Source organism: Phlebotomus argentipes, unplaced genomic scaffold (assembly GCF_947086385.1).
Source record: "Phlebotomus argentipes unplaced genomic scaffold, Phlebotomus argentipes genome assembly contig_15, whole genome shotgun sequence".
NCBI classification, from domain to species: Eukaryota; Metazoa; Arthropoda; class Insecta; order Diptera; family Psychodidae; genus Phlebotomus; species Phlebotomus argentipes.
This window is the reverse complement of record NW_026776181.1, coordinates 4156457-4184028: the sequence shown is the minus strand read 5'-3', so window position 1 is coordinate 4184028 and position 27572 is coordinate 4156457. Positions and strand designations below refer to the sequence as shown.

Below are 27572 nucleotides of genomic sequence, written 5' to 3'. Positions count from 1 at the left end.
AATTATTTGATTTGGCGTGATGGGAAGGACATGAAAGGGATGCATGCATGGAAAACCGCACACTTATTTTCCCCTTCAACCATTCACTTTGTGTGCAATTTCATTAACAAATAGCTGAAATTATTAGCAAATGTTGCAATTTGCAAGCGAGGAGACATGAACTTGATGTTGGCGAGTGTTGGCAGGTGAGGTGAGTTGGCAGGGGAGAAAAATTGGCCCAATTAGATTCACACATGAGATACACTAGTGCGGTAGCCAAAGAGGCGTGCAAGCGACATAACCTCCTTCTCAAAAAACATCACAAGCTCACATCAAAAGTGATTTTTGATGGCGCGCGAGAGAGAGAAAGACACCATGTGCGACGTGATGAATAGTAATTTTAATTGGCAGTGTGCATTTGATTTGCAATTGGCGGTCGTTGACCATTAAATTAACAAATCACTGTCGATTGACAGCAAAATTACACTATTTGTGACTTTCTATCGCCTCATTATCATAGACTGAGTCAATTATTCGCACATTTCTGCCTTCCCGCCTCGCCCCGCGCTCAGCCATCATCCGTTTGGGTCACTCTCATGTGGTCACCAATGCCGATGTTTATTATAATGCGGCTATTGGGTATCTATCTCTCCCCCTTTTTGCACCATTGGTGTGCATGTATTTATTGCGGAAAAGAGCGGAGAAAAGTCGTAAATATATCTCACAGTCATACTTTATGCCAGCCAGTGAAAGAGGCATGAATGGTGGCAGAAGATGGGAGAAGACAAGGAGATTAAGAGAACGAGAGATAGGGATTGATCTGCTCAAAGGGACTGTGATTCACATTGTGCCCAAAAACTGTAATTACTACATTAATTTCTGTTCCGAACACGTAAACGCATTGCGGCTTAGGTTTGAGATATGTCACATCTTTTGCTGTGTGAATGATAGCAAAAGGATATCAAAGATTGATATCTTAATTGCAGGCAAAATTCCGTTCAATTCCAATATCAGTTATTTCCTAGGGTTTGAAGCTCAGTCTTTCTCGGGACATTAAGAATATGTGATAGTAAGGAAGGAGTCAGGGAGAAAGAGAGGATAGAATGGTGCATTGAGATGTGCTGTAATGGAGATGAAGTGGTCTGCTAGGCGGGAAAAAACAATAATAACAAATATTTCCTGTCCACTTTGACGCCACACTATTATTATTATTATTAGTTGTTAGAATGGTGTGCTCGTGCATTCTCGATGGCCTTCTCTCCCTCATCATGTGCAACTGTGGCGTTCCTTTTTTCTCTCCGGCCATCGCTGGCCTGGGCGATCGCCGTGGCGACAAGATGCACGTACTTTCTTTGACATTAGTTGGCTGCCACTGCAAATCAGCAGTCGCCACGCGGAGATGAGATTCATTGGCGATGCTGTCTCGCCGGCAGACTTAAATCACCCATGAGAATCCCGCATCTGACCATTTATTCCGTATATTTATATTGCATCTCACCAACAGTTGATACTAATTCCAAACTGAGAGACTCTAAATCACAAATTTTATAATGCACTACATCACTGAATATCTGAGTGTATTCTTTGGATGCTGTTGTGGGACAGAAAAAGAAGACTATGTATATTGTTATATTTTCCTCGACGGGCGAGTAAATTTTTCACTTAATTGCTTTTATCTCAGTGAGGTTTATATCTTTTACTTGCTACCTTTTAACTACCAATTTGTTCTGTGTTGCCTGAGTGTCATTTGGAGAATGCTGGGCAAGAAGACAAAAAAAAAACGCCGTCACTTGGGTGGGAAGAAGGATAGGGTGAATGAGGTCGTTTGCAGACGCGAAAGAGCTGCGATAATAAAATTGTCTTAAGTAATGAGTGTGTCGAATGAAGGGATAAGGCACGCTGGAAAGGTGATTACGGGAGTCTTGAAAGACTGCCGCTCGTGGAGTTGAGCTGAGCTAGTGCAAGAATTTTATGACAGGGTTTTTGAGATTAGTCAATTTCCAGGTTAAACCTTGAATTTCTCAATGGAACTAATGTCTGAACCCCTTTTTGCTTCTTTTCGATCAATTTGCTGGGACAAAAGTTAGAAATCCAACACTTTATTCATGTCTCACGCGACGTGAATGTCGTAGTCTTTGGTTCTGGTAATGAGAAACCTTTCGGATTTGATATAGAGGAGAGTATATGGTTTACACATCGGAACAGCAGCAACAACAGCAGCAGCCACCATCAAACAAGAGATAAATAACACTAGATAGACACGATGGCTTTGGTATGTGTAACGATTGCATATAGAATCCAAAAAGAGAGAACTCAAATTGCTGGTACTGTTTTTGCTCATGAGTAGCCAAGATGAGGCGGGAATTGAGCGGGGGGCTTGAGGTGGGTTCTATGGGAAGAGTTAGTGGCAACATAAAAACCATAAATTGGTGTAAGTACTAATCCAATATATGGCGAGAGTCGAGTCTCCACTATGGGGGCTGCTGATGGCGCGCGGTCGCTCTCGTGGAATTCGGTAACGAGTGCTATCTTCTCCTTTGATGCCTTTGTACGTCCGTTCCAGCGACGTGGCGGCGATAACTTAAGACACTCTCTTGCATCCGGGTTTGAATTCCTCACTCATGTTAATTGTGGTTGTTCTCCTCATTTGTTCCCCACACGTTCAACCACCTCGTCCGCCTGTTCTGTGTCACTTTTCATTAATGTCCAAATGCAAAATTGTGTGTGTGTGTGTGTTGTGTGTCCCTCCCACCTTTCTCAAGTCCCTGTGGGTGATTTGTTATGTTCGCGTACAAGCGAGATTTGTTTTTCGGGATCCTCTTCATCTTCGCCGTTGCTGACATGTTGATGCTTAGAGGATCTGCGTGGAGTCAGGTGGTCACAGAGTGAACTCTGTCTCGCAGTGAGATAATCTGCGCTCCGCGTCTCTTCCACCCATAGTAATACTGATCTTGAGACGTGCATCCGTTAAATGATGTGTGTCTCTGGTTGGAACACGTGTGCAACATAATAGGTGAATAAATTATTGTGAGGCTCTTTGCCGTTTTTTTACGTCTCCCCCTCTCTCTCTCTCTCTCCTTCCTCAATTCAATCTCTCACTCGCGGCATCTTCCAAATCCCATTGTGTCCTCCCTGTCGCTAATATTGAGGAGATACTGTTTGTTGTCGGTGAAGATGAATAATTGTCGATGTGAAGAGATTGCAAGAGATGCGGAGTGTGGTGTTTATAATTAATTTAAAATATGCACACACAGTCACCGCAAGCGGGAATTCAATGGATGTTGGCTTCTGCATGATGGACGCGCGCGTCTCATTTATTTTTTGCTCAATTTCTCTTGAACACAGCGAGAAAAAGGGGTTGACGAGGTTGAGCTTGCTTAGACACATTCTTAGTCCTGCGGGACGCCATCGTGTCTTCTTGATGGAGTTACAGTGTAACCATTCCTCTATCCTTCTTGCACACCTCTGGATATAAACTATTTTTCAAGCAAATCTTCTCCCCCCATTGCGCTAATTCACATCTTTTTCTCCAACTATCTGACCGTTTATGGGAGACGTGATTATTATCATTTTGTAAGTATATACCTTGTCTATTATTACTTTGTGGGTAACATGCGCAACTTTGCAGATGTTTTCGCGATAATACATACATTACAATTTCTAGCGTCTCCCATTCTGCGCGCCCTTCTCATCGTCGCAATTCTATAATAATGTTGGAGATTTGCCTCCTCTTTCTCCATCTACGATGGCCGATGTGAAATGAAGAAGTGAGGAGAAGCAGTTAATCTGCACTACTTCTCGTCTCTTCCTGACTTATTTGCCGACGCGACCGATCTCCCTGCTGGCAATGAGCAAACCCTCAATATTGCCTCTGCTCGTGGTCGGATGGCAAAATGTTTCATCTGCCGTGTCTGTCTTCTCTCCTTCCTTTTTTTCTGTCGAATGTATCAGTAGCAAATGGAGCCCCCGGAGGTGGAAGAAGAGCCACGAGATCAGAGCTGTATCCCTCAAGTTTGTCTTCACCTCCTTTATGTGCCTTTTGTCTTACATCTCGCGCGATTCAATGCCCTGCACTTTTATTCCACCTCTAAAGAGTGTGTGTGTGTTTGTACTGAAATATAAAATTGCACATTGATGGGCAATTTTGTGAGACATCAGAGCGCAATTGGGGGGAGGGGTGGGGGATTGTGTGCACCAAATGATGGAGCAGTGTCTTCATTAGAATATTGGAGATAATAACACAATGGCTAAATTGTATATATTTTCAATAGGAGACGATAAATGGATGGAGGCCATTGAGGATGGATGGAATGGGGGAAAAAATTGCAAGAGAGCGAATTGATTTAAATATGAATTGAGGGGATTGTCTTTTGATGTCTCTCTGGATTTTCTATCATGTGTCTCTGTGGCTGAATTGTGTCTTTTGGCGAATGCCTTTTCCTGTTCTCTCCGCAACTTCGACACAAGGAGAGTTAGACATTTGTGTGATTCTCTTGTTCTGCTGCTCTTCTTTTTCTTGATCTTTTGTCAGCATGTAAAGAAACTCATGGAAGCGTACGAAAATGTTCTATTCTCTATGCAAAGCAGCTATTTTAATAAGAAGTGAATCCCACAGCTAGACTAAATAAATATCTCTCACTCTCTAAACTGTCGGGCCAAATGGGAACGAGAAGGGGGGAAAAGGCACAAGAGGTTCCCAAAAAAGAGCTAGTTGAATAAAAATGAAGCATCATTAAAATAAAAATGTCCCACTATGCATGAGATGTATTCCGGATTGCTAAAGAGTGTTTTGTGTTTGGGCTCTGGAAATAGATGGCCAAAGAGAAGAGAGAGAGAGAGGATGGATTGTCTACTCTAGAAGGCACTAAAATCACTTCCAATGCCAAATGAGAATGATTTTTTTCACAATCTCACACATTTCCTTGGAGTTGTTTTTTCACACACTCATTTTATATATATATTTTTTTATTCATTTATATATAGAAGTGCGGTGGAAGAATTACCAGAAGATAGTTTATAGAATTTATAGTGAATTTGTGTGGCGCGCAAAGTCATAAATCTTATGGGGAGCGGAGATCTCAAATGATCTTCCAAGTGCCTAATAATAGAGGGTGTATGCGAGAGTGAGTGAGAGACTATGCGGGAGGGGGAGAGGCGCAAAAAAATTCGGACTCTCTTTCTTTATTACAATGATTTGTGGATGGATATGGAAAATGCGGTCGCGAGAGGATGAAATTTATGAGTCGTTTTTCCCAAGTGTCCCGATATTCGCTTCATTTACACCGCCAGACGCTTGTGGAGTCAAAGAACACAAAAATGTGGAATTTCTCAAAATTCTTAAACTCTGATGAGACATTAGTTTGAAATCTTGCGGAGATTTCACAGTCGGAATACACATGACGGCTGAGCTGGTGAGGATGTAGTTTTGAGATGAAGATATCTTTCGGCTCAGGAAGCCATTTATTGCATCATCAATTAAATGGTGAAAGGTGAATACGATCTGCTAAGCATTATTATTCAACAAAGAACCCCACGTTAAATGGATAATTTTACTGTTTGCAATTTAATTACCCAGTGCGTTTAAATGCCCCCCATTCCGATTGGCTTGAGTAATTCCCAACACCATCTTATCGTGATCGTGATCTAGAGAGGGAGTGAGTCAGCGTCTTCGGCCAACTCGGTCACGCAGTGTCATTTGAAGATGCTGTTAAATTTACATTCAAAATAATTTCCTTATGTGAATTTCTGGCATTTATTATTGGAATTGTTATATTTGGGCGTGCATGTGGGCCGATAAATAATGTGACAAAGTGGCGAATCAATTTAGCAGTGTCGCCAGGAAGATGCGGTAGTCTTTTTTTTCTCCCCTCCTTCTCTGGTCTCCCAATGTATATTCATAAGTACACAACTTAAAAAGTATGCGAGGATAGAGAGACGCGCGAAAGAGAGACTTTGGCATAAATTGCAGAAGTGAAGAGAAAAAAATTCGCGATGTTGGTGTGGCGTTAAGGAGTTTGTTGAACTGCGCGGCGTTGTTGGCCGAAAAAAGAGATGATGGGTGTGTGAGAGAGTGAGAGGCACAAAAATTAAAAACCATTAAGTGAGTGGCATGAAAACCCCCACATTTCCATTATTCGACGCCAGTGAATCGTTGCAATTTTGCAAAAAAAAAAAATTTTATAGCCAGAAAATGATATTACAACTTGGTGCACAACATTTTAGCATTTTATATATGGCGCACGAGTATAATAAAGAGAGTGGGAAGGATTTTTGGCATTTTAGCATTAAAAATACCACTGCAATAAAAGTCCTCAGAGAGTGCACTTGTCTCTTTATTGCACGGGGGCTGTAATGTCGCACTTTTGAGCATGAACACGCAGCCAAAAGAGGGTTAAGTACATCCACAAAGAACCAGAGAGAGAGCGAGAGAAGCTAACAAATGAGAGTGGATGGTAAAACAAAGATTGCGGTGGTACTCAAGAGTTGAGAGAAGAAGACGTGGATTGAAAAATTTATTCACTAATTAATCATGAGCAGCCCAGGTTCGAGAGATAAGAGATTAATTCACTCTTTATGCAGTCTCAAGTATGGCATTATCAGCTTCAAGTTGAGCTTCTTTCTCTCGCTGTGTGATCTCACGATGGTGTTGCTCTTCTTTTGCCGAGGAATAGGCTCTAATACAGGGCAAACTATTGACCCATACGATAAATGTGATGTCAATTAATTCGATTTCCGTAAGGCGCCTGCTATTATTATTGTATGTAATCAGACGAAAAGTTCTCCATCGGCTCTGGTGTGTTCAGACAACAGTAAATTTACTGGCCGAAAAAAGAGCAGCCAAATGAAGGAGGTAAAAAAGCAGCACGTCTGCTCGCTCTGTCTTCTGATCTTCATCACGAGACCATGTCTCAGATGAAGCGCCATTAATTTTGGTCAGTGTTCAACTTTTCTCGATTGTTACACTGAATTTTCGGTGCGCGCGCTATAAATATTATTAAGTCTTTTCTTTCGTACCTCGCGTATTGGTCGGTCATGTCTGAAAGAAACGTGCCGGGAGGAGAAACCAGCTTTTGCGCGCGCCCTCGACGTCTTTTTGGAGAGAGTGGCTGCAATCTCGTGTCTCCACTGGCTTCTTTCACTCCGGCAGCATCTTCAGGTCACACAAAAGCGAATGATGACCAGTGAGATGTGGTCAAACTCGGGGAACCTGAACTTGCGTTGATGCCTTCGGAGATGTGTTGTATAATGGCTGAGACACGGAGGTGAGAGTGAGGAGCATTGCCATCCACTTCGATCTCCATCCATCGTCTCTCCATGGCGAGCGAGGAGGTTACTGAACTTTTTCATTTTATACCCACTTTTTTGCCGTGAATTTATTCGGTGATCTTCTCTATGGGTTTCTTTTCTCTCCTGCACGACGCGACGTTGGAGAGATTTTTGCACGCAGAGTTTCTCAATTTGAGATTTCAGGGTAAGGTTTATCCTTCCTTGCCGCATCAGTGTTCAAAAATAACATTCCCTCATGACGGAAATCACCTAGAAATGTTCACAGAGTTATTAATAATTGTGACTTTTTTGCTGGCCTACACGCGCAGCCAGAAATGCGTGTGAAGGTGGCATAAGGCGCTTGTGTAATTTCATGGTCTGGCTCACCATCCTCATCAATGTCCACCATGATTCCTCATGTTAAAATGTGCCAGAAGAATTTCATATTTCTCTCCGTTTTTTTTTCTCTGTATCATCCACCTTGACATGGCAAAGTGGAAAATGACAAACACATGAAATTTTGGTGTTTGTACAGAAATATAATTGTCACGATTTGTTCGTCATGAGAGAGGGACAGAATATAAATTTTTGATTATGTCAACATAATTCGTTGCCTTTCTATTTCCCTCATTGACTTTTTCCTCCTTGTCACACGTTATTATTTATTCACTTTATTCACGGTGTGTCAGTTTTGACGGACAGCAGAGAAAACACACAGACCCACGGCGAAATTACTTGGATGGGACCTTTTTTTCATAATCAACCATCAGCCACAGTCGGTGTCTTAAGATTGCCACTTAATGAGGTGCACTTTTGGGAGGTTTTCCACACTAAATTACACACTTTGAATATTCACAACTGTCAAGGTTGTGAAAATGCGCCTCCGGATGTCTTTCCTTTGTCCAGAGCTTTGTCTGGAATGCGATTTGCGCTTCTCTTTTGCCTCTTGCTGGGCAACAACAGCAAATTAGTGTGATGTTTTCACGATGAGTGAAAATGGGTCACAAAAACATCGGTCTCTGCAGTGTTTTACAGTCCAACATTTTATGGAGAGACGCGGAGAAAATAATGTGATTTTTATTTGTGGCTCTTTGATTAATTTTTCCGAGGAAGTCACGGTGACTTCACAATGAAATGCGTTCTCATGGCGAACCGCCATCAGGATTCCGGCGGAGATCACAGAGAAAGAAATGGTGATTTTTTTTTTCCACCGCAGACTCTTTGCATAATATCTCATTGCGGTATTGGAGACAAAATAGACTCATTAGTTTTATGGCGTCTAATGATATTTTCAGCCATAGAGACAAAAAACGAGGTAAATGCGATGTGGAGGGACAATTAAGTAAAATTTACTCCTTCTCCACATCACGCTTGGGTCTCTTTTTTCTGTCTTGTTCTGCTGTATGATTTATCTCTTCGAATGGATACATGAAGAGGCCATTGCGTGATATAATTAAATCGCCATCACTAACGGATTTCTCGCGACCACGACAGCAGACACAATAGTTGACCGGGGAGACAATAAAAAGCGATAATAGTCCTCTATAAATTACAAGTGTCAACTTCTTTTTATTGCCATTAACTCTCTTCATCTTGTAACCTGACATGACTGGTGTGACCTCTTATGTTAAGAGATTTAGCCACTGAAAATGTGCTTGTCTCTGGCTGGAGGCTGCCTTGTGTACCACTCTTTGTCCACTTCCCTCTATGCAACAATGTTGCGCGAAAAATGGCAAACACGCGCTCTTGATCTCAATGCGCTTCTCTCATAAATGGGCACAATGCGCGAGAAGGTGCGATGGTATCTCGAGGAAGCGCGTCTCCTTGCGAAGTGGAGTAAAATATATACCCTCATATATGATTGGATTTCTTGCATAATGCGATCAATATGGCGATGATCTCCGCATAGCGGATTTTCTGCATAATTTCCCCGATAATTTTGCTACGTTGCGCTCACCTGAAATTCTTTGTGGCTTTTTTCCCCATCATTGATCCATTTATCACGCATTTTCTCCATAAATGCCACTATAATGGCTAGACAATGTTGGCCCGGGAGCATGCCGGCGAGGTCGCGAGAGGAGGAAGTTTCTCTGGTGCGCCCAGGAGAGGAGAGATGTGGTGGACAATGTTGGGTTTGTTTATAACAACCACTCTGAAATGAGATTTGTATTGTCGGGTCGATCGAGTCACGATTGAACGGACACCAAATGTCTGACAAGATTAATTTGCACGATTTTCCAAATGCTTGTCTCTCCCTCGTCTCACATTTTGGCATCGTGTCTGAGAGTGTGGCCGAGGTATTTTTCTTTCGAGACGTCGCGCGCAATGGTAGGGGGAAAACCGTGACTTTGCATCCCATTGAATTCCTCCTCGATATGTCGCTCTCTCAGATTTGTCGATTGACTTATGTACAATTGATTGAATTAATGAACTTTTTCCGCCAAAGTGTGGCGGCGTGAAGGAGATTTGAATAGGTCTTCTCGAGCACTGCTCTGCTTCTAAGATCTCGGATGTAATTTTATCCTTCCCAGAATGTCTTTTCTTATGAATTGCGGAGACACTTGAATCCGCACAGTATTATCGAGCAGATTGAGAACATCATGCAACATCTGAATCGTGAATCTCAACGAGAAAGTGTGACTTTCTGTCTCCAACTAATTACTAAGTCGACGGGATGTCTTCTATCAATTTGTCTTTCGTCAATGAGCATAATATAATTGTTGGTGATTTGTTTCTGTGTGTGTGTGTGTCTGCTCTGTTAAGTAACTTTTGCGCGATAAAGTTTCAGCTGATAAGACAGAGAGTGTGACATGTCTTCCATACCGCCGAAATCACTGTTAAATCCAAGCGAATTTTTCTACCACATTTTCTCTAGGTCGACGATATAAAATGTTAATTTATGAAAGAGAGCCAAAGTACAGTGAAGGAACTTCGTTTGCCATCAATCTCGGGGTTTTGTCTGAAATATTTTAATTGTACTTTTTAATGGATTCCTGAATTGGAGTTGAGATTTATGGGGACGTCTATTAATCTTCCTGACCACTTGCCTTCACGGCGCGGAGTTCTGGTGGCTGTGAAAAGGACGAGGAAGTGCGATGGTGTCGGAAAAGTTGATGGCTCTCTTTGGGTTGCCGTCTCAACAAGTGCTAGAGTTGAAGATGAATTTTCTGACGTCTCGGGAAGGAGAGAGATCTTTTTGGCTGAAAGCGGAGACAGTCGCCAAGTGTATTAAATACTCTGAGAGCTATAAAAAAACAGTCTTTTCCACTTCGATCTTCACTCCTTTTTCTCATATTATACATATGAATAATATATGAGGTATTTTTAAAATGCACTTTGATGTGGCTTTTCATAGAGATGAAATTTATTAGTGGAATAAAAGTCGATATTTCTGAATGTTAATTGAGGATGATGTTTGAGTTGGGTGACAACATAGGAGAGACATTGGTGGAAAATGTATGTCTGCTGGGTGGGAAAAGACACCCACATTCCATGGTTTTTCCCAGTTCATCTTCAACTAAATGGCAATCTATTAAGACAAATAATATATTGTATATGGCTTGCCTCAAAAATCTTCGTCGCCTCTCTCCATTCGCCCAATACTGTATAAATAATATTTTTCTCCTTCGGTGCATAATAGTGAAAACGCGTTCGGAGGAGGACGCTATTTTTGGCTCTTTTTGTCTCGATGGTGCGCCGTTTGATGACAGAAAGTCACACTCATGTATCGTCTATCCAGTATGGAATTCTCTTCTCACGTCGACAGATGAGAATTTGTGTTGAAAGAATCGTTAATGCAATATTTCATCGCGCGAGTACAAATTCTGAATAATCATCATTTTGTGGATGATGAAGAGAAATCTTCTGCTCTCTCGCTTGATTCCAATCAGTTTGATTCCAAGTCCAGCGGAAAGATAAGAATTTTATTGAATACTCAATACATATTTCATATCGGCCAACACTATATTTTATTGCCCGTGTGCAACACTCTTGTACAGTTGTAAATGCGAAATGCATTAAATAATGATGCGTCTATAATGCTAAGCGTAAAATACACTTTCTGACAGCTGCACCAATTAGTGGTTCTATGTAATTAAGTACAGTTTGCGATGCAGAAATAGAACACAAACCTCTCTCTCCGACGCTATTAATCTTTTTTAGTGGAGGAAGTAGAATGAATACCCTCGAAGGGTGTTGATTTGAGACATTAATACGCTCTCAACCTTTGACCATCATCATGTGAATATGTAAGAAGAAAATATCGCCGCTTACTCCGCACAATTGACTTCTCTCCAATAAATAATTAGCATCCCTGGAATGTGTTTATATTAATTTCAACGATAAGTTTATATGGCAGTGCGTATAAAATGGGTTTACGATTCTATTAGTTTCGCTGCACTGATAAATGGCGAGGAGAGAGAGAGCAAATCTAATCATAAATTCAAACTTGTAGCTCTTCTGTATTTATGAAAATAATCGAAAACAACAACTCAAGTGGATGCCCCATTCTCAAGTGGTGTGTTATCAAAATAATTATGTGCACAATAAGGGAGCGCGAGCGAGAGAGGAATGTGTGTCTATAAATTATAGACTTTTGATCTTTAATTGCTTTTTGAACTGGCGATATACTTGAAATTGAGGCACTTTTTGTACAGCTGAAAGTGCACTTCAGTGCAATCACCAGTCATAACTGGCATTATCATTCCACTGTCTTGTGCTCGTGTTGCACTTTTGCAATGTCAAGAGGTGGGATGTGAAGTTGAGGGAAAAGGCGATGCTTTTCCTTTTGAAAATGATCGATTGGGATCCGCCTTGGATTACCATTGCAAATATGTTCAATCCTCAATTTCTCTCACTTGCATACAGAGAGATAGCCTGTGATGAAAGTTCACAATAAAATGGCAACTGCGAAGAGAAGTATTATCAGAAAAGTTTTAGTTTTTTCTAATATGGTTGGGTCATTGAATTTGCGTCAACGTTTCCCTTTGAAACCACACAGCGAGATAATTAAGCATGTCAGTACAGTTTTTGGCCTATAAATGTATACGCTGCGGGGGAAATTCCAAGTCAAGACAAATATGAATTAAAGTGCAAAACATATTTTCAGATTTTTATCACGAATTTCAACAACATCTCACCGAAAAAAAATTCACCTACAAAGTATAATCTCTCTGGCTATCATCCGCTAACATTCCGAAATACCCACTGAGTTTGTCTCTCTTTCTCCCTCTCCACCCTCCACCGAATTCAGCAATTTCTCCATAATGGCCAAAAATGGTGAAAAATTCCATCGTGATTCCGAGCTGTGATGCTGTATGCGTCTTCCCGGGGGCGGGAAAGAAAAGAAATCCATGTGAATGGGCTGGAAAAAAGAGCTGAAAGTCAACAAAACGGAAAACTATTATCAACTCATAACCGCATTTATAATATGAACAGATAGTGATCTCTTCGCCACGCCAATTTGCACACATGATGCCACATCTCCATTCTTTGGAGAGGAAAAATAAGCATTAAGGCAGCCTCATATGCAGTCTTGGACTGTGTTTTTTTTTGCTGATGCAGTTGCATAAAATAGGGGCGAATTGCATATAGCATTCGATATGGGCCGTTGTGGTTTTTGTGTGCTAAATTGCCATTAATTCTTTTATCTCCTTGGCATTATGGCTCCCACCTGAGAATATGCATAATATTGTGAGCATTTAGTGCAAAGAGGCGCAATCTCATAGATTTTCCACTGCGTAAACTCCTATAAATCAATGCAAATTGTAACGCGAGAGATGTGCACTGGGAGATTGTGCATATTTAGATGGCTGGAAGGGGAGAGAAAAATGAATTAAGAAGCCAAAGAGATATAGAAGAGAGAAAAAAAATGACGCTGAAAAATAGAAGAATTGCTCAAGTTATAAAACTAACCTTGGATGTTTATTATTGCCGTTTTGTGCGATGTGCCGCAGATTGTAAAACCGGCCTGAATGCATTTTGAGAGACTGCATCTAAGCATAAACAATCGCGCATCACTGTCTTCCCTTGCCCTCTTTCACTTCACAATTTTCTGCATAAATTTTCAGAAAGTACACACACACACTATATGCATATCCAGTTCCGCGCTGTGTCGCGACGCGGCCTCTCGGCCGCTGGGAAATTTCAGGGCAATTTATGCGCGACGCTTCGCGATTTAATGCATCAAGGGTTGACCGAGGGTTTAATGGGCATGTCGTGGTCGGTCAACGTCAGGGTGATCAGCGCTTGCGGCTGACAGCGGAAAACCCGTTCTTCTCGCGGATATTCAAATTAGGTATAACGCATCCGAGCCCTTCATCTTGCATTCATTCTCATCAATTCACCCCACTTTCTGTCGCTATGCTTTCTCAGGGTTTTTTCTCCCGAAAATTTCTCGCGATGCCTTTCACCCTGTGCAGAGATTGTACAGAAAATGATTTACATTTGAGATTTATTTGTTTAGTTCTCACACTTCATGTGAAGTTTAACTTTGGAGAAAATAACTCTTGTTTGCGATTCACTTTGAAGAACAAGAGTTCGGGGTTTGTCTTTGGCCGTGTTTTGTAGTCAAGTTGCAGTGAATTTTAAATCCCTGTGACAGTATAACTTCTGCGGATTTGAAAAGGCCAAAATTACTACTGGAGGAATTGAGAGAAATGCCACGACGGCCTGTTGAAGTAGCCTTGCCTCGACTTCAAATAAAATATACGATATGACTGTTGCATTATTATATGATTGTATACATATAAATTATGATTGATTCGATGAGATTATTGATCTTGTTTGTTGATCTTTGAATCTTCCTCTTTGAGAAGGGAGAGAAAATAAGTCTTCAATAAGCAATTGTGCATTTGTATGAAAAGCCAACATGAAACAGACTGGCAATTTGTAATGGGCTTCGATAAATTATGTGATTTGAAGTTTAACTGTGCACTTTGTGTGCTCGGACGATGAGCATTTGCCTGTCCACGAGCGAGTCGCGGCGAAGGAATAAATATATCGCGGATTGCTTTCTAATGAGTGTGCCAATCTGGTTCATTATTTTTCGATTGAAGAGACGCGGATCGTCCTTATTGATTTTATTGGCTCTGCGCGACTCTTCGTCATTTTTCAATCATTACGGCACACATGATTTAATTTATTAAATTAGCTGTGCGCGCTTAATGGGGGGTTGTGTGTGGAGACGTCGTCGGATGGGAGAGAAATAATGAATGAAGGCATTCGTTTAGTCATTACATAAAAACTAATTACTCCATTATCTTGAAGAATGTCACACACGAGAGGAGGGCGAAGGCGCAGAAAAAAGAGAGGTTCTCCTTTCATTTTGCTCTCTCTGTGCGCCCCTTTTTTCTACTGTCTCCGCTTATATATCAAATATAATATTTTCTATAATCTCTCCATTATACTTATATGATTTATATACATACACACATTTTCTGCGATCGTCCCTCGCGCGAGTCTCTCGGGCTCTATCACGAGCCGCAGCGCGACTGTCGGGGAGTCACACAGCATACTCACCATTGACACTGATAAGAGAGCACTTTTATATTTATACAGCCAGCGATTACACAGTAAATGTATAAATAGTCAACAGACAAAACTGTGTGGCCCCCAAACAACACACATTTCTTCATGTGGCTGGTGCCCTGCTTTCCCCCCCTTGTCGCCCCACCGGCTCCCGTTCCGCCAGCCCACTTATCAGGGCGAAAAAAGCGCCGAGTTTATCAGCATCGTTTTCACTTATCGGGCCATTGACGTCATTTGTCTCGGGCCTCCTTATCTCGTGCTCCCCATAAACAGCCCAACGACACACGAGAGATGGATTCCTCACGCTGAGACATGTCTTCATTTTCACATTTTCCAGAATTTCACACACAGCCAGCGAGAGAGAAAGCATTTTATTGCCAAACGCCGGATGATCTCAATATTATGATGTATTTTTTCCTCGACATACCAAGGATTCTCCCTTGAATGCTTTCGTCAATATAATTTTTCGCCCTCGACGTCTTGACGCAATTTCACCGTGTTGTGTGTGAATGTGTCGTGTGAGCACATGAGGAGCTTCCTTTCCTCTTTTTTCCCCTTCACCATTCCAATCTCCGGATATTTGAAATAAAATCTGAAATGTAATAAAAAAAACGGAGGGAAGAAAATAAAAGACGAGAGAACCTGACACAATTTTTATGAACTTCCAAAATTTGAGACTTTACTCATATCTCGCAGTCGGAAAAATGTCATTTACGATGAGGAATTATTTATAGATGCTGCCATTAATGGTGAGGGCTTTGAATTTTAAGCTTGGGTGTTCATGAGAACAGCGAATATTGTGGTTCTCGTGTTAGAATTCAGCAAATCTTTTTTCAGTCGACGCTTATCATTGATAGCACAATTTTGGGTGACTTGAGAGGATAATCTGTAACTATCAGAGTCAGTAGTAAAGTAAATAGATGAGAGACAGAGCAATTTGTGTATCTGGATGATTGTGCGGCTGTGAATGTGAGACAGTTGCGATGCAGATGGTTCTGCACGAATATACTTGAGGAGAGAAGTAATGTAATGTCGCGCATTCTATGCATGAAATCCGATTGCAGTGGTTGATATGGCAAGTCATAACATAAATAATCAACTGGAGATACACCGAGTCGGATGTCTCGACCGTCGACTAGGCCATTTTATTGATTTAGTTGTCTGATGAGCTTTATTGCATTCGATGCTATGAGATGTGGTAATTGGTATCCAATTACCATCGTCCACTTATCCGTGGCACACATTTTATGTTATGTTTCTGTCATTTGACTGGGGGAGAGTGCGTGGGGAGGGAGGCAGAGATATGAAGAAGTGCAGTTGGGAATATGATAGGGAAGATTGTCAATGGTTATTTGTTGGCTCGGAAGAGAAGAAGTATTAATGATATCTAATGGACACTGTGTGAAAAGTATATTATATGTCTCTTTGGGAGGAATTCAACTGATTAGTGATCTTCAGTGGAGGAAATGCCTTGTTAATCTCACTTCTCGCTCGTGACCCACACCTTGAACTCGAGTAATGCGGATTTGATGGGCGCCCAGAGTTGAAAGAGAGACAGAAGGCTGAAGCCATATGCAAATCTCTCTGTTGTGACTGTCTCCAAAATACCCATGGTAATTAATCAGATTTAGTAAAGTGTGTCTCATCTCTCTTGGCAGGCTGTCATCGAGGAGCCCCACATTCTGGCGAACTCCATCGACATTCCCCAGAAGAAGTCCAAGTTGATAGATGATGCGGCTTACGCTCTGGATTATCACACGTACCATCCCTATGCGCAGTTCTATGCCCATCAGCTTCGGCAGCAGCAGCAATTGTCGGCGTTCCGGCCGTGGACGCCGCTCACGCCAAAACACCTCGCCCACCTCAGCTACTCGAATGTTCCGGGGCTGCCGTATCTCAGCCAGGAGCCGCCCATTCTGCAGAATCCGGAGCGGGTGGTGCGATTGTCGGAGTGCGAACGCTTCGAGCGCACCTTTCAGCCCAACGTTGCCTTAGCGCCACGCCGGGTGAATGGGCTGACCAAGGATCTCTCGCCCAGAGACACCACCCGCATTGTCACCACCGACATCCCCATCAAGCTGGAGCGAGTCACGTCGCCGCGCGAGAATTCTGTGGCCGGAGCGTCGCCGGAGCTCAGAGTGACGTCGCCGGCGGGCGAGGGAGCACCTGTGAGTCCGGAGCAGCTGTCGGGCAGCAATGAGATCACATCCAGCACCTCTCCAGTTCCCCTCACGGGCAGTCAGGTCACCACGAATGGCATCAGTCCGTCGCCGCCGAGAAGTGCGCCTGACCATCCGGCGGGGAATCCAATACACCTGCATCACAATCATCAGGGCGCAGCGGCGATGGTGTTGAAGAACGGAGGAACACCCGCGCTGGCTGGCAACCCTGAGTTCGAGCTGTCCACGGACACAGATGACGACAGTCTCACTGGGGAGGCGGACAGTAGCATCACAGGCGCGCCGTGGGATGTGGCAGCCGTGGCGGAGGCACTGAAGGATGCAGCGCCATCGGACAGAGACAAGGTGTTGCACATAATAAAGGTAGGTTGGATCTCTCCCGAGCAATCGGAACAGAGTTGCCTCAACACTCCTTCCTTCTGCAGGTGCTCGTGCAGGAGAACATGCAGCTGAGACAGTGCAGTGCCGAGAATGCCCGCCTGGTGCAGGAGCTGCGGCACAAGGATGACCAAATAGCCGAACTGCTGCTGGAGCAGCAGCGCCGGCGCCTGCCGCCGCCACCGCCTCCGGAGCCCATCACAACGGTGGTGGTGAAACCGGAGCCGCCCGTGGAAGTGCCCACGAGCAAAACGACTGAGGTGATCATGAAGCCGCTGAAGAAGTCGGCTCGACGGAGTCCCGAGGATACGGTGGTGGTGATGCCGCCCAACAAGAGGTACACACTCAGTGCAGCCGTGGCGGCGGCCGAGGACATTCCCGACCCGCCCAAGGACTCCATCAAGCGCGTGGACTTGGTGAACGGCGTGGGCGGTGAGCACAAGGCGCGCGAGAATGGGGTGGCGATTCAGTGTAAGGACAGTGGATAAAATTGGCGGGTTTCTGTCATCCTCATGACACCACCATCGTGCAGATCCTCGTGAGGAGTCCTCCCCCAAGATGTTTTGCGACAAGAAAAACCCACCCAGAATTTTCGCTTCAGCGTTTCTTTGATATTTTGTGTTAAACACATAATCGGCAGACGATGGAACTCTAGCAACCTGTCCCGAGCGTGCTAGCGCGACAGGGGACAATAGAGGGGAGAAAGGAGTGTGGAAATATTTTTAATTATATTTAAAAATTACCTACTTGCTAAGAACAAAGGAGTTAGTCGTAAAAAAGAGGATGATATAACCTATTGAATGCCACAAAGTGGCGATGCCAGTGTCTATTGATCGAATTACTAATTTGTAGACTTGTGTCGTATAAATTCTCCCTTCAGTAATTTCTCTATAACTTCATTTACTGATTAGATATTAGGCCAAATTCTAAGGGTTTCGCGAGCACAGCTCGTGGAGCGCGGGAATTTCTAAACAATTGTATAGATGAACATGTAAATTACGGTCAGTTCTGATTACTTTCTACTGCAACAATGAGTAGTGTGTGACTTATTTATAAGATCTTGTAAATACTTTATAGTGATAGGTTTCTATTTTATCTCTTATCCTGGCGTCCACGATAGACAAATATTGTGGCGATGCAGGAGGCAAAAAAAGCTATCTGTATCATTTGTATTTATATGTTAATTATTTATTGTGTGATTTGGAGGAAAGATGAATAGTTGTCTAAGTTGAATTCAGTGGTAAAATTTTTCATTTTGCAATATCCCCAAAAGAAAAAAAAAACACCCGCGAGATGCATAATATACCAAGGATGACAGAAATATTACACTATTGTGTTGTGTTGCGTCCTGAAATGTACACTGTTTTCTTCAGTTTTATGAATTAGATTGACCAATGTCGAGTTTCTAATGTCGCAACACAACACATTTGAATCCCAGACACCAGAGTTGAGAGAGAGCGAGACAGTAAAATGATTTAAAACCATCAGTGAAGAATACCAGTGAATATGTTTTTTTTTTACGAGGAAAAAAATCTCATGAAAAGCCACAAAATTCTACCATCGACCAATTTTCCAAAGTGACTTTTTGCATTTCACAAGAACAGCGCACGTTTGTGTGTGTGAAGAAGAAATATTACCACACAATTTCCCCAAATGAAAACCATAGCGAGATTACTAATATTTAGTAAGAAAAAAGGGCAACAAGAGATAAATATACGAATTTATTACAATGGTAATTTAAACTGTATGTGGACAACATGCAAAAAAAGAAGAAAAATGTGGCGCAATTTTCATAGATGGTAAATTTCTTTAATCGAGTGTAAAGTCAGTTTTGAGAGTAATGTTTCCGACAAATCATCTTTGATAGAAACATGGAGAAAACAAAATAGGTTTTCGCGTTGATTACTAAGTTCCGTGACGTCAATCAATTACACAAAAAAAAACATAGGCTATAGTAAATAGTGAAGCGAGAAAAAAAGGAACTTCATTGATAAAAGATAGTTTAAGTCGCACAAACAAATCATAAATAGTTATAATTATGAAATGTGGGAAGTGTTTGTCTATTGAGAATGGTTAGATTGCTCGGCTGTGCGTAAGATTTTTCCTCTTCTTTTTTATTCTCCTCCTCCCTTTGCCACGCAAATGAGAACAAAACAACGCAGAGTGTCGAGCGATACAAATTGCCCTTGCAAAGGCCAAATCCCGGACCTGTGAACTTGCGCTGGGGTTGCGAAATTCCGTGGGTGATCATTAAAATGTCATCAGGGTTGCAGCGAAAGGGCGCACATGGAGGTATTTTGCATAAAGTAATTGATTAGCCCGTGCTGTTGATCCGTAACGATTTATTTATTGAGGTTCACACACAGGCATCGAGAGGGTGGTCATGTCGTGATTTATTTGTGAAATTTATTGCACCAATCCGGGAATCATACACTCGATTTCACTTGACTTGCCTTCCGGTTGTTCTCTGCACTGTTATCAAACTACATATGCTGTGTGTTTTTGGGCAAAATATGCATTTGTCCTGGGAAATTGCGTACAATTGCCTCACGCAGGCGTTCCGCCATGAAATCATTTGCCACAATTCAGCTTCCGCGTGAGATGCTAAGCTATTAATTTAGCAGAAATGAAAATTTTAATTAAATGTCGTTGCTCACAGTTGTGGCAATGAGTTTTCTTCCCTTTGACTTCTTTTCCAACCACCGGCAAACAGCAATCAGGCGCTCGACGTCTAATTGAGACGATCCAATTGCGATGTGGGAATCGGCATCTTGGCAAGTGCAGCGCTTTGCGTCTCGCACAGGCAATTTGGCGTGTGTTTGTGTGTGGTTAATGGAAACGCAGAATTGTCATGAAGCTCCTGGCTTTCCACAGTGGTTTCACTGGTGGTTGCGCTTTGGAAAATGCTCCAACGAGATCTTCAAATAACTTAATCCTACCCGTAATTGTAAAATCTGTGCACTCATCTAATGATAAAACACGAAAAAAAATTCATAAGCTATAAACATTTATACGTCTCTATGTGGGTGTGCGTGTGTGTGTGTAGTTTTCTAAAGAAAAAAAAGTAATGATAGATCGATCTAAAGAGTGTGATGGAGAAGAATAGAAAGCTTCATTCAGTGCTATTTTGTGCGATTTAATACTATGATTTTCTAGCGAAAAATTAAGATAAAATTACACTGTCGTGGAATCTAGACAAGAAAAGAATCATTGCAATAAGTGAATTACTGCCAAAATTGTGAAAATTGAGCAAAAATATTGTGTTTAAATAAAAAAAAAGAATTGCGCTAATTTTTAGACTGTTATATTTTAGGCTTTTGTATCAAATTTCACCATCAGCAATTATTTCATTGTAAAAACTTTGTTTAAGAACACAAAAAAAACATCGCAAAGTCTAGAAAGGAATCATGATGGAAAAACATGGCTTCAATGTGTGTGGCTTTTTTCCCGCATATATTCTGATTGATTATGGATTTTGAAACTCATCCACTCTCATAAATAAAGCTAATTTTATCAATTTGAAAGTACAAAATATCGAAGGTGCTGTAAATAATAAATTTTGAAGATTAAAAATAGAACAAACTACAAAGTGTGTGGATGTAATTGATGATTCAAGTATAAAGTAAACTTTTAAATATAGTGACAGACAGTAAATAAGTGAAGAAAAATGCTTAGAAATAGTGAATAGAAGACATTCTTTTTAGTAACGGCACTTTTAATTTTTTTTTCATTTTCAATATAACGCTGTAACAATTGCAATGAACTTCCTTTTTTTAATTTGTATCTCCTCAGCAAAGTCAGTAATAGAGAAGAGAGAAAACATATATAGAAATTGTGTGTTTGTGTAGACAAGATGAAAAAAATGACTTAAAAACTCAGTGAAAAAATGACAAAAGATTAACAATAAATAATTTACGAAATATAAGTGAAGAAAAGCAGTTTATTTGCGACTAAAGTATAAATTAATAAATCGTAATGAAGAAAAAGAAAACAACATAAAGTCTCGCCAAAAATTTTACTATATATTTAGTAGCGATGAGAGGATTTCCTACTTTTATATTTCCTTCTAAATTAATAATGACGAAGAGAGGCAGAAGAAAAAAAAACTATTGTTACTTGTAAGGGAAGCAAAGGATGAGGAAAAAGGGAAGCAGAAGCCAGAGAGAGATTGTTAATTTCGAGTATAAAATGACGATGGGAAAAAATTAAGTGAAACTCTTGTTGAATTTATTCAATTAAAATGAAAAAAAATATTATATTTTTTGAAAAAGTGAAAATCACAAGAAAAAATCATCTATTGACTACTTGAGAAAGAATTTTAGATTATTATTAAATTAAAGAGAAATGAAAAATCTTGAAATTATTAGTTGGCTGTTATTTGATATAAAGAAAAAAAAAATTAATTATTATATTTGGTGATCTCATCTCTTTTTAAAGAAGAACCTACGTAGGCAAGATAGTGACGGTGAAGGAGAGGAAGAACACGAGAGAGTAAAGAAATGGGGAAGAAATTGTCATTGTTGTATATAAATTAAGAATTAATAATTTCGTTTTTGTACATTTTTTTGACAAAAAGTGCCATTTTCGTATGAATTAACAAATTTTCATTTTGCATAGAGAACAAGAAAAGCACAAAAGATCATTCACAAGAGCATTGAATTAAAAAAAAAGAAAAAGAAAAATCATTATCGACGCGTGAAGAAGAAACTTAGATGGCAACAAAGGAGGAAATATAAGTGCAATTTTCTTTTCTCAAAACTACAAAGGAAAGATGACAAGTGCACTCAGAAAATGAGAAAATAACCCAGATAATCGCATATACAGAGAATTCTTATTGTTTCCACTTTTGTTTTGGTGAAGAAATCTTTTTTTATTTGACAAAAATTTTACACAATTTTTAAAGAAAGTGAAGAAAATAAAGAAATAGATTGTAGAAATTAGTATTAAAGGTAAAATATCCAAAAAAAACGTGAAGATTGTATGTACCATAAAAGGTAAGACGACAAATGATAAAAATCTCTGAAACTGAAGTTCTTTTCCAATTTAAAAGTGAAAAGAGAATATTTCTAATACTTTGCATAAGGTGGAAAATAAGTGAAGAAATAGAGGAAAACCGGATAATAGACGTACAGACACTGAAGAATACTTTTTCAGCCAGGAAAAAGAGTTAGGAGGATAAAATTAAAAAAAAAAAATGATGAGAAAAAATGCAAAACGTACCTTAGACAAAAGAAAAAAAAACTTATAAATGTAAAGTGAAGAGAGAAGAAAATATGTAAGTACTAAAGTAACTATGAATATATATATTTAATAATGAATTAATAGCATAGGAGTACAGAGTAAATGAGGAGAAGAGGAGGAAAAAAAACAATATTAATACTTACATTTTACCTATGAAGTAAAGGAGAATAATAATTTTTAGGACGGCACCGTTTGTTGTCTCTATTTTTCTTTCTTTCCCCCCCTTTTTCATCATTTTTGCGTTTCTTTTGTAGAAGAAACTCGGTAAAAATTCATAAGAGTATGTTATAATGAATAAAATATATATACTATATTTACTATTATTATGTATAAAATTCTGATTACAGAAATAAATGCAAATACAAAAGCTTACATGAAGAGCGTGTTGTTACTTTAAGAGACTTCTCTTAACTCCTCTCTGTCCGGGTTTCTCTGGTGTTTCACGTCGTTGCAGTGAAGCATGTTTCATGAAACATCGAAGGTGTGCAAAAGATGAGAAAAGTCGCATTCTCACTGAATGATGGGAAATTTAATGGTTCTGCATAAGAAAATACATTTTGGGTACACAAAGTGACAACATGTAGCAATGCTGGATTACATAGAACACGAAAAGCAGCACAAAGACGTTGAAATTGAGCTGAGAGATCAGGAAAACATCTCTCTCTCAGTATGACATGTGATTCAACTGTCCCTCTTCCAACTCCTCCGGTGGGATTTGATGCGGTCCTGGGCCGACATCTGAGTTGAAAAGAATACTTTTAGATGGAAGGGAAATTGTCTCTACCAAAAGCACTACCTTTTATCTTATCCTGGACTGTCATGAAGCTGCTTCGGATGTTGTCCAGCGCATCGCCGAGACCCAGCTTGATCTGATTGAACTCCTGCGTGACCAGAGACAGTCTTCCGAGCAGATAATTCAAGTTCGCATCCACTTCTGTCATGCGACTTGTAATGAGAGTCACTTTGCCCTCCATGCTGTCCATCGTGGACACCGTTCCGTTCACATAGGCCTCCGTTTGCTGCTGCAGACGATCCAGGGCAGCCTTGCTGGAGGAGATTTCCTGGTACATAATGCCGACTTGGCGCCAGACCTGCAAACACAATCAAACTCTCAGCTCCCAATCGAAATCCAGAAGAGATCGAAAAATAAACTCACCTGTGAGATTTCTGTTTCAATCTTCGAGCTGAGATTCGCCAGAGATCCCAAATGATTGTCCAGAATTGTCTCATCCAGAGCGTCAAATCTCTTGGTGATTGTGTCATTGAGATCCCCAACGGAATTGGACACAATCTCACCCACTTGCTGAGAAATTTGATGCACTCCCAACTCCACCTTTCTCTTTGTGTCCAGGACGCTGTCCGCCGTCTGCAGGAGCATCTTGTCGATCTTCGAGAGCGCCGTCACGTCCGCCTGCAGTGTCTCCTGGCGCTTCACGAACTCCTCGAAGAAGGACTCAGCTGATGTCGTGGTTTCCGAGAGTTGCTTCAGCACATCCGCCACGGAAGATTGAATGTCATCGTGGGTCTCCTTAATGCGAGCCGCTGTCTTCGTGAAGCTCTTGTCCGAAGCCTCGAGCACCTCAAGTTTCATGTCTTGGATGGCCTCCAAGGTCTCCTTGTTGAGATCCTGCACGAGTTCCTTCGACAAGGACGCTCCAACTCCGGGATTCATGTCGTAGACTTTAGTGCGAATATCCGCCAGGGCTTCGGTGACCAACTTCTCCCAGTCGGCGTGGTTGTTGCCAGAGAGTGGATTCTGAGTGGAGGCAGAAGTCACGTAGAAGTTGACCAGCTTCTCCTCCAACTTCTCCATCACCTCGTCGGCCAGATTGAGCTTGGAGCCCAGCATCTTCTCAGTCTGCTCCAGGAATGCTTTGGTATTGACATCGGCTGTCTGGCGCTCACTTCTCAGCTCTGCAATCTCCCGCCTGAGACTCTACAGAGCGAAAACGGATGTGAAGAAAGGCAATAGTGTAAATGATCACAATCATTACCTTGATATTGTCTGAGAGATCGTCGATCTTGTGGCCCAAATCCTCATCTTCGTCAGACATGTCACCCTTCCCAACGATATACCGACTGTGTCCATTGGCATTGTCCGTCATCCACTTGAGCACGGCGTCCAGCGCCTCGGCCAGCTTGTTCTGCTGATCCGTCACCGCCTGTTCGCGACTGATGAGCATCGACTCGATCTGACTCACGCGCTCGTCCAGGCGACTGAATGTCCCCTTCATCGGCTCGAACTGGCGCTGCCCCTTCTGCAGCTGCACGATGGCGCGCTTCACCAGCTCGCCCAGGCCCCTCTCGCGCTGCTCATGGCGCTCCAGCTTCACGTCGATCTGCCCCACTGAGAACGTGAGCGTCTTGATGCCCTCCCTGAGATCCGCATTGCTGCAAAGACACCACAATTCTGCTCAAATTGCAATTCCCTTCTGCCATATATTTCAAGTTCAGCGCTATTCCAAAAATAATCCCTCATCATCTCATGCCACTTGAAGCGCCTCTCGACTGCATTTCGCGCTCATTTAAATTCCAAATGCACCCCTCGCGCACTCACTGTGCAACTCCCAAGTCCGAGGAAGTCATTTCCGAGGAACAAGTGTCGAGAGATGCAATCTCGTCTCTTAAACTCCTCTCTCTCTCTCTCGCTCTCTGTCCATCAATTAAACCCATTGTCTGCGCCCAAATGCCTCCACATCTTCTCGACTGAGCAATGTTGAGGGGCAGAATTGATTGGGAGTCACGCTAAAAGGTTCATGAAATTTCAGCACAGAATTAAATTTTCAGGGAAATCCTTTGTCTCTTGGCTTTTCTCAAATTTCACGCACTACAGCCAGAGACAAGAAACATCTGCGCGCTCTTTAATTACTTTCCTGCACACACACACTCACACACATCTTTCACGCGGAGTCTGAGAAGAGAATGACCTGCGAGAGTCGATGGACTATATATTTTACGCACAAAAATGCACAGAGGCTCAATCATAATAACATTCTCAGATTGGGGAAATTGTAAAAATTAAAAAAAAAGAAAGCTTACGTGACTTCTTCTCCACTAGTCGGCGAGCAGAACAACAGCAGAGAGCAGAGAATGAATATGTCTGAAAGAAAAGGACATCAAAAGAAAGCCAAAATATGAATCTGACTCGCAAATTGTATTATTTACAAATTGAGATGAAAAATACTGCGCTGTTGTGATTATTGTTGTAAATATTTAATAGAATTCACTCACATGCTGAATGAGCAGACTTTAATCAGGAATTGCGTATGAATATGACGATTATCAAGCGATTAATTCACTGGGATCAACAAAATGCAAAATTGGCGCATTGTTTAAGACGTTAAATCATATTAATGATAAAACTCAGGCGTAAATTTGCTGAATTCTTCTACCAAATGCTCTTATTGTCCTAAATAATGATTTTTTTTTAATGTTCCAGATGAATTTGCGGCTCAATTTTCTCAGTTGATCACACTGTCACATTAAGAAAACGAGAAAAACCAATTATACTGAGTGGCTCAAGAGAGACATAAGAGATCTTTCTACTGTGCAAGAGTTGCAAGAATAGAAGGAGGAGGAAAAAACAGCAAAAAATGCGGATTTCGACAGCTGGTGCATGAAAAACTGCCAATTTTTGAGCAAGTAAAGAAGTCTTTGCTGCTCTCTTGAGGCATTAAAACATAATCTAGTGAGTTCATTCGTGCTCTGTATTACTAATTAAGTCATTTGAGCCATTTTCACCCCTCAATTAAGTGAAAATACGACATGCTTTTCACTTTAACCGGACTCATTCGGCATTGCACATCAATGTGCGCCTAACAGAGTTACTCAATGAGTCTTCAACCCCAAAGCTAGTGTGCGTGCATAAAAAGTAGTAACAAATTGAACAGTTAAACAGTCGGGAAGAAAGATGAGTTGCTACAAAAAGTGATTGACTCACATGTGCCTCCGGAGGCAGTCTTCATTGTGCCAAAAGCAGATCACACACGGTCCCAGAAAGCCGTCAATGGATCGGAGAATCTGTGAATGAAATGTAAATATTTGAGAAAGAGGCGTCACAAAGGATCTCAGCGACTCAAATCACTCCCATCTGCTTGGGCAGATCACTCTCTCTCTGGGTGCCGAAGAGGGAAACAGAGTCACGCTCTGCCAGTAAGTGGTCTCTCCCTCGGCATTCCCTGGCACACAATGCCGCGTCCCGCATTGAATTGAGGGAGAGAAGATGGGAAAACAAGTAAATAATAAATTCTATCCGTCATTTGGTTGAGTTAATGAAAGGCTCAAAGAAAAAATGCGAGCTGGGAAGACAAATAAACAGATGATAAATTACAGCAATAGAGAAAATGTTGAGGCTCGAGAGAGGAAGAAAAATTGATCTTTAGGCGGGGAGTAAAAAATCAATTTGCGAATAGGTCATGACCCTCTCTACTCGCCGCGAAGTCACCCACTGATAAGGCGATACCAGTTTTATGGCACTGGCAAAATCATTTCTTACAACACCACGATCGTGAATAAACAAGCCCAAAAAGGCGGCCGGAGGCTGTTTGGAATTGAATGGAGAGCCGCCTGGGGTGGATCTTCGTGCTCCCAATACATCGATCAAGTGTCTCAAATAGCGGAAGTAGTGGCTATTAATACGGCAAATCTCCCATTTTAGACTTATCGCGCCTTCAAGAACTCTTCCTGGATCGTTTCATCGCTGTTGCAACAGCGAAACATCACCGAGGAGGCCACATCCAAGGAGAAGATAACTCTATCGACACAGTTTCCTTCTCCTTCGCGCCAGCAAATCATGCGAATCAATGATTGTGCAATTTCATACCTCCTTAGATTCACAAATATCGATTCCTTCCCACGTAAGGACACACAGTAAAAGTCCCTCACTTAATTCTTCACTTTTTTATTCGCACCAATGCAAACCACTCCGTCCGATCACTGTGAAAATCCAGCCACGACTGAATGGTGAAGATCCCTCGCATCACTCAGAGCTGCGAACTGTGG

At 41.5% G+C, this 27572-nt stretch overlaps 2 protein-coding genes across 2 annotated transcripts in view; one reads left to right on the top strand and one right to left on the bottom strand.

Annotated features, from left to right (window-relative positions):
- Nucleotides 1-21795, top strand: part of LOC132262693 (ski oncogene) — a 99143-nt gene extending 77348 nt beyond the window's left edge. The window contains exons 2-3 of the mRNA XM_059762034.1: nucleotides 16431-17315; nucleotides 17378-21795. Coding sequence (XP_059618017.1) covers nucleotides 16431-17315; nucleotides 17378-17818 — 1326 coding nt within the window. The 3' untranslated portion in view covers nucleotides 17819-21795. The remainder of the gene's footprint in view (nucleotides 1-16430; nucleotides 17316-17377) is intronic.
- LOC132262694 (myosin-9) lies at nucleotides 21714-27510 on the bottom strand. Its single transcript, XM_059762035.1, has 7 exons — nucleotides 27394-27510; nucleotides 26512-26591; nucleotides 25611-25671; nucleotides 24566-24962; nucleotides 23728-24507; nucleotides 23368-23662; nucleotides 21714-23309 (listed from the first exon to the last, which is right to left on the bottom strand). Exons 2-7 carry the CDS (start codon nucleotides 26534-26536, stop codon nucleotides 23236-23238), a joined length of 1632 nt encoding a protein of 543 aa, XP_059618018.1. The 5' UTR covers nucleotides 26537-26591; nucleotides 27394-27510; the 3' UTR covers nucleotides 21714-23235.
- Between the last annotated feature and the right edge of the window lie 62 nt (nucleotides 27511-27572).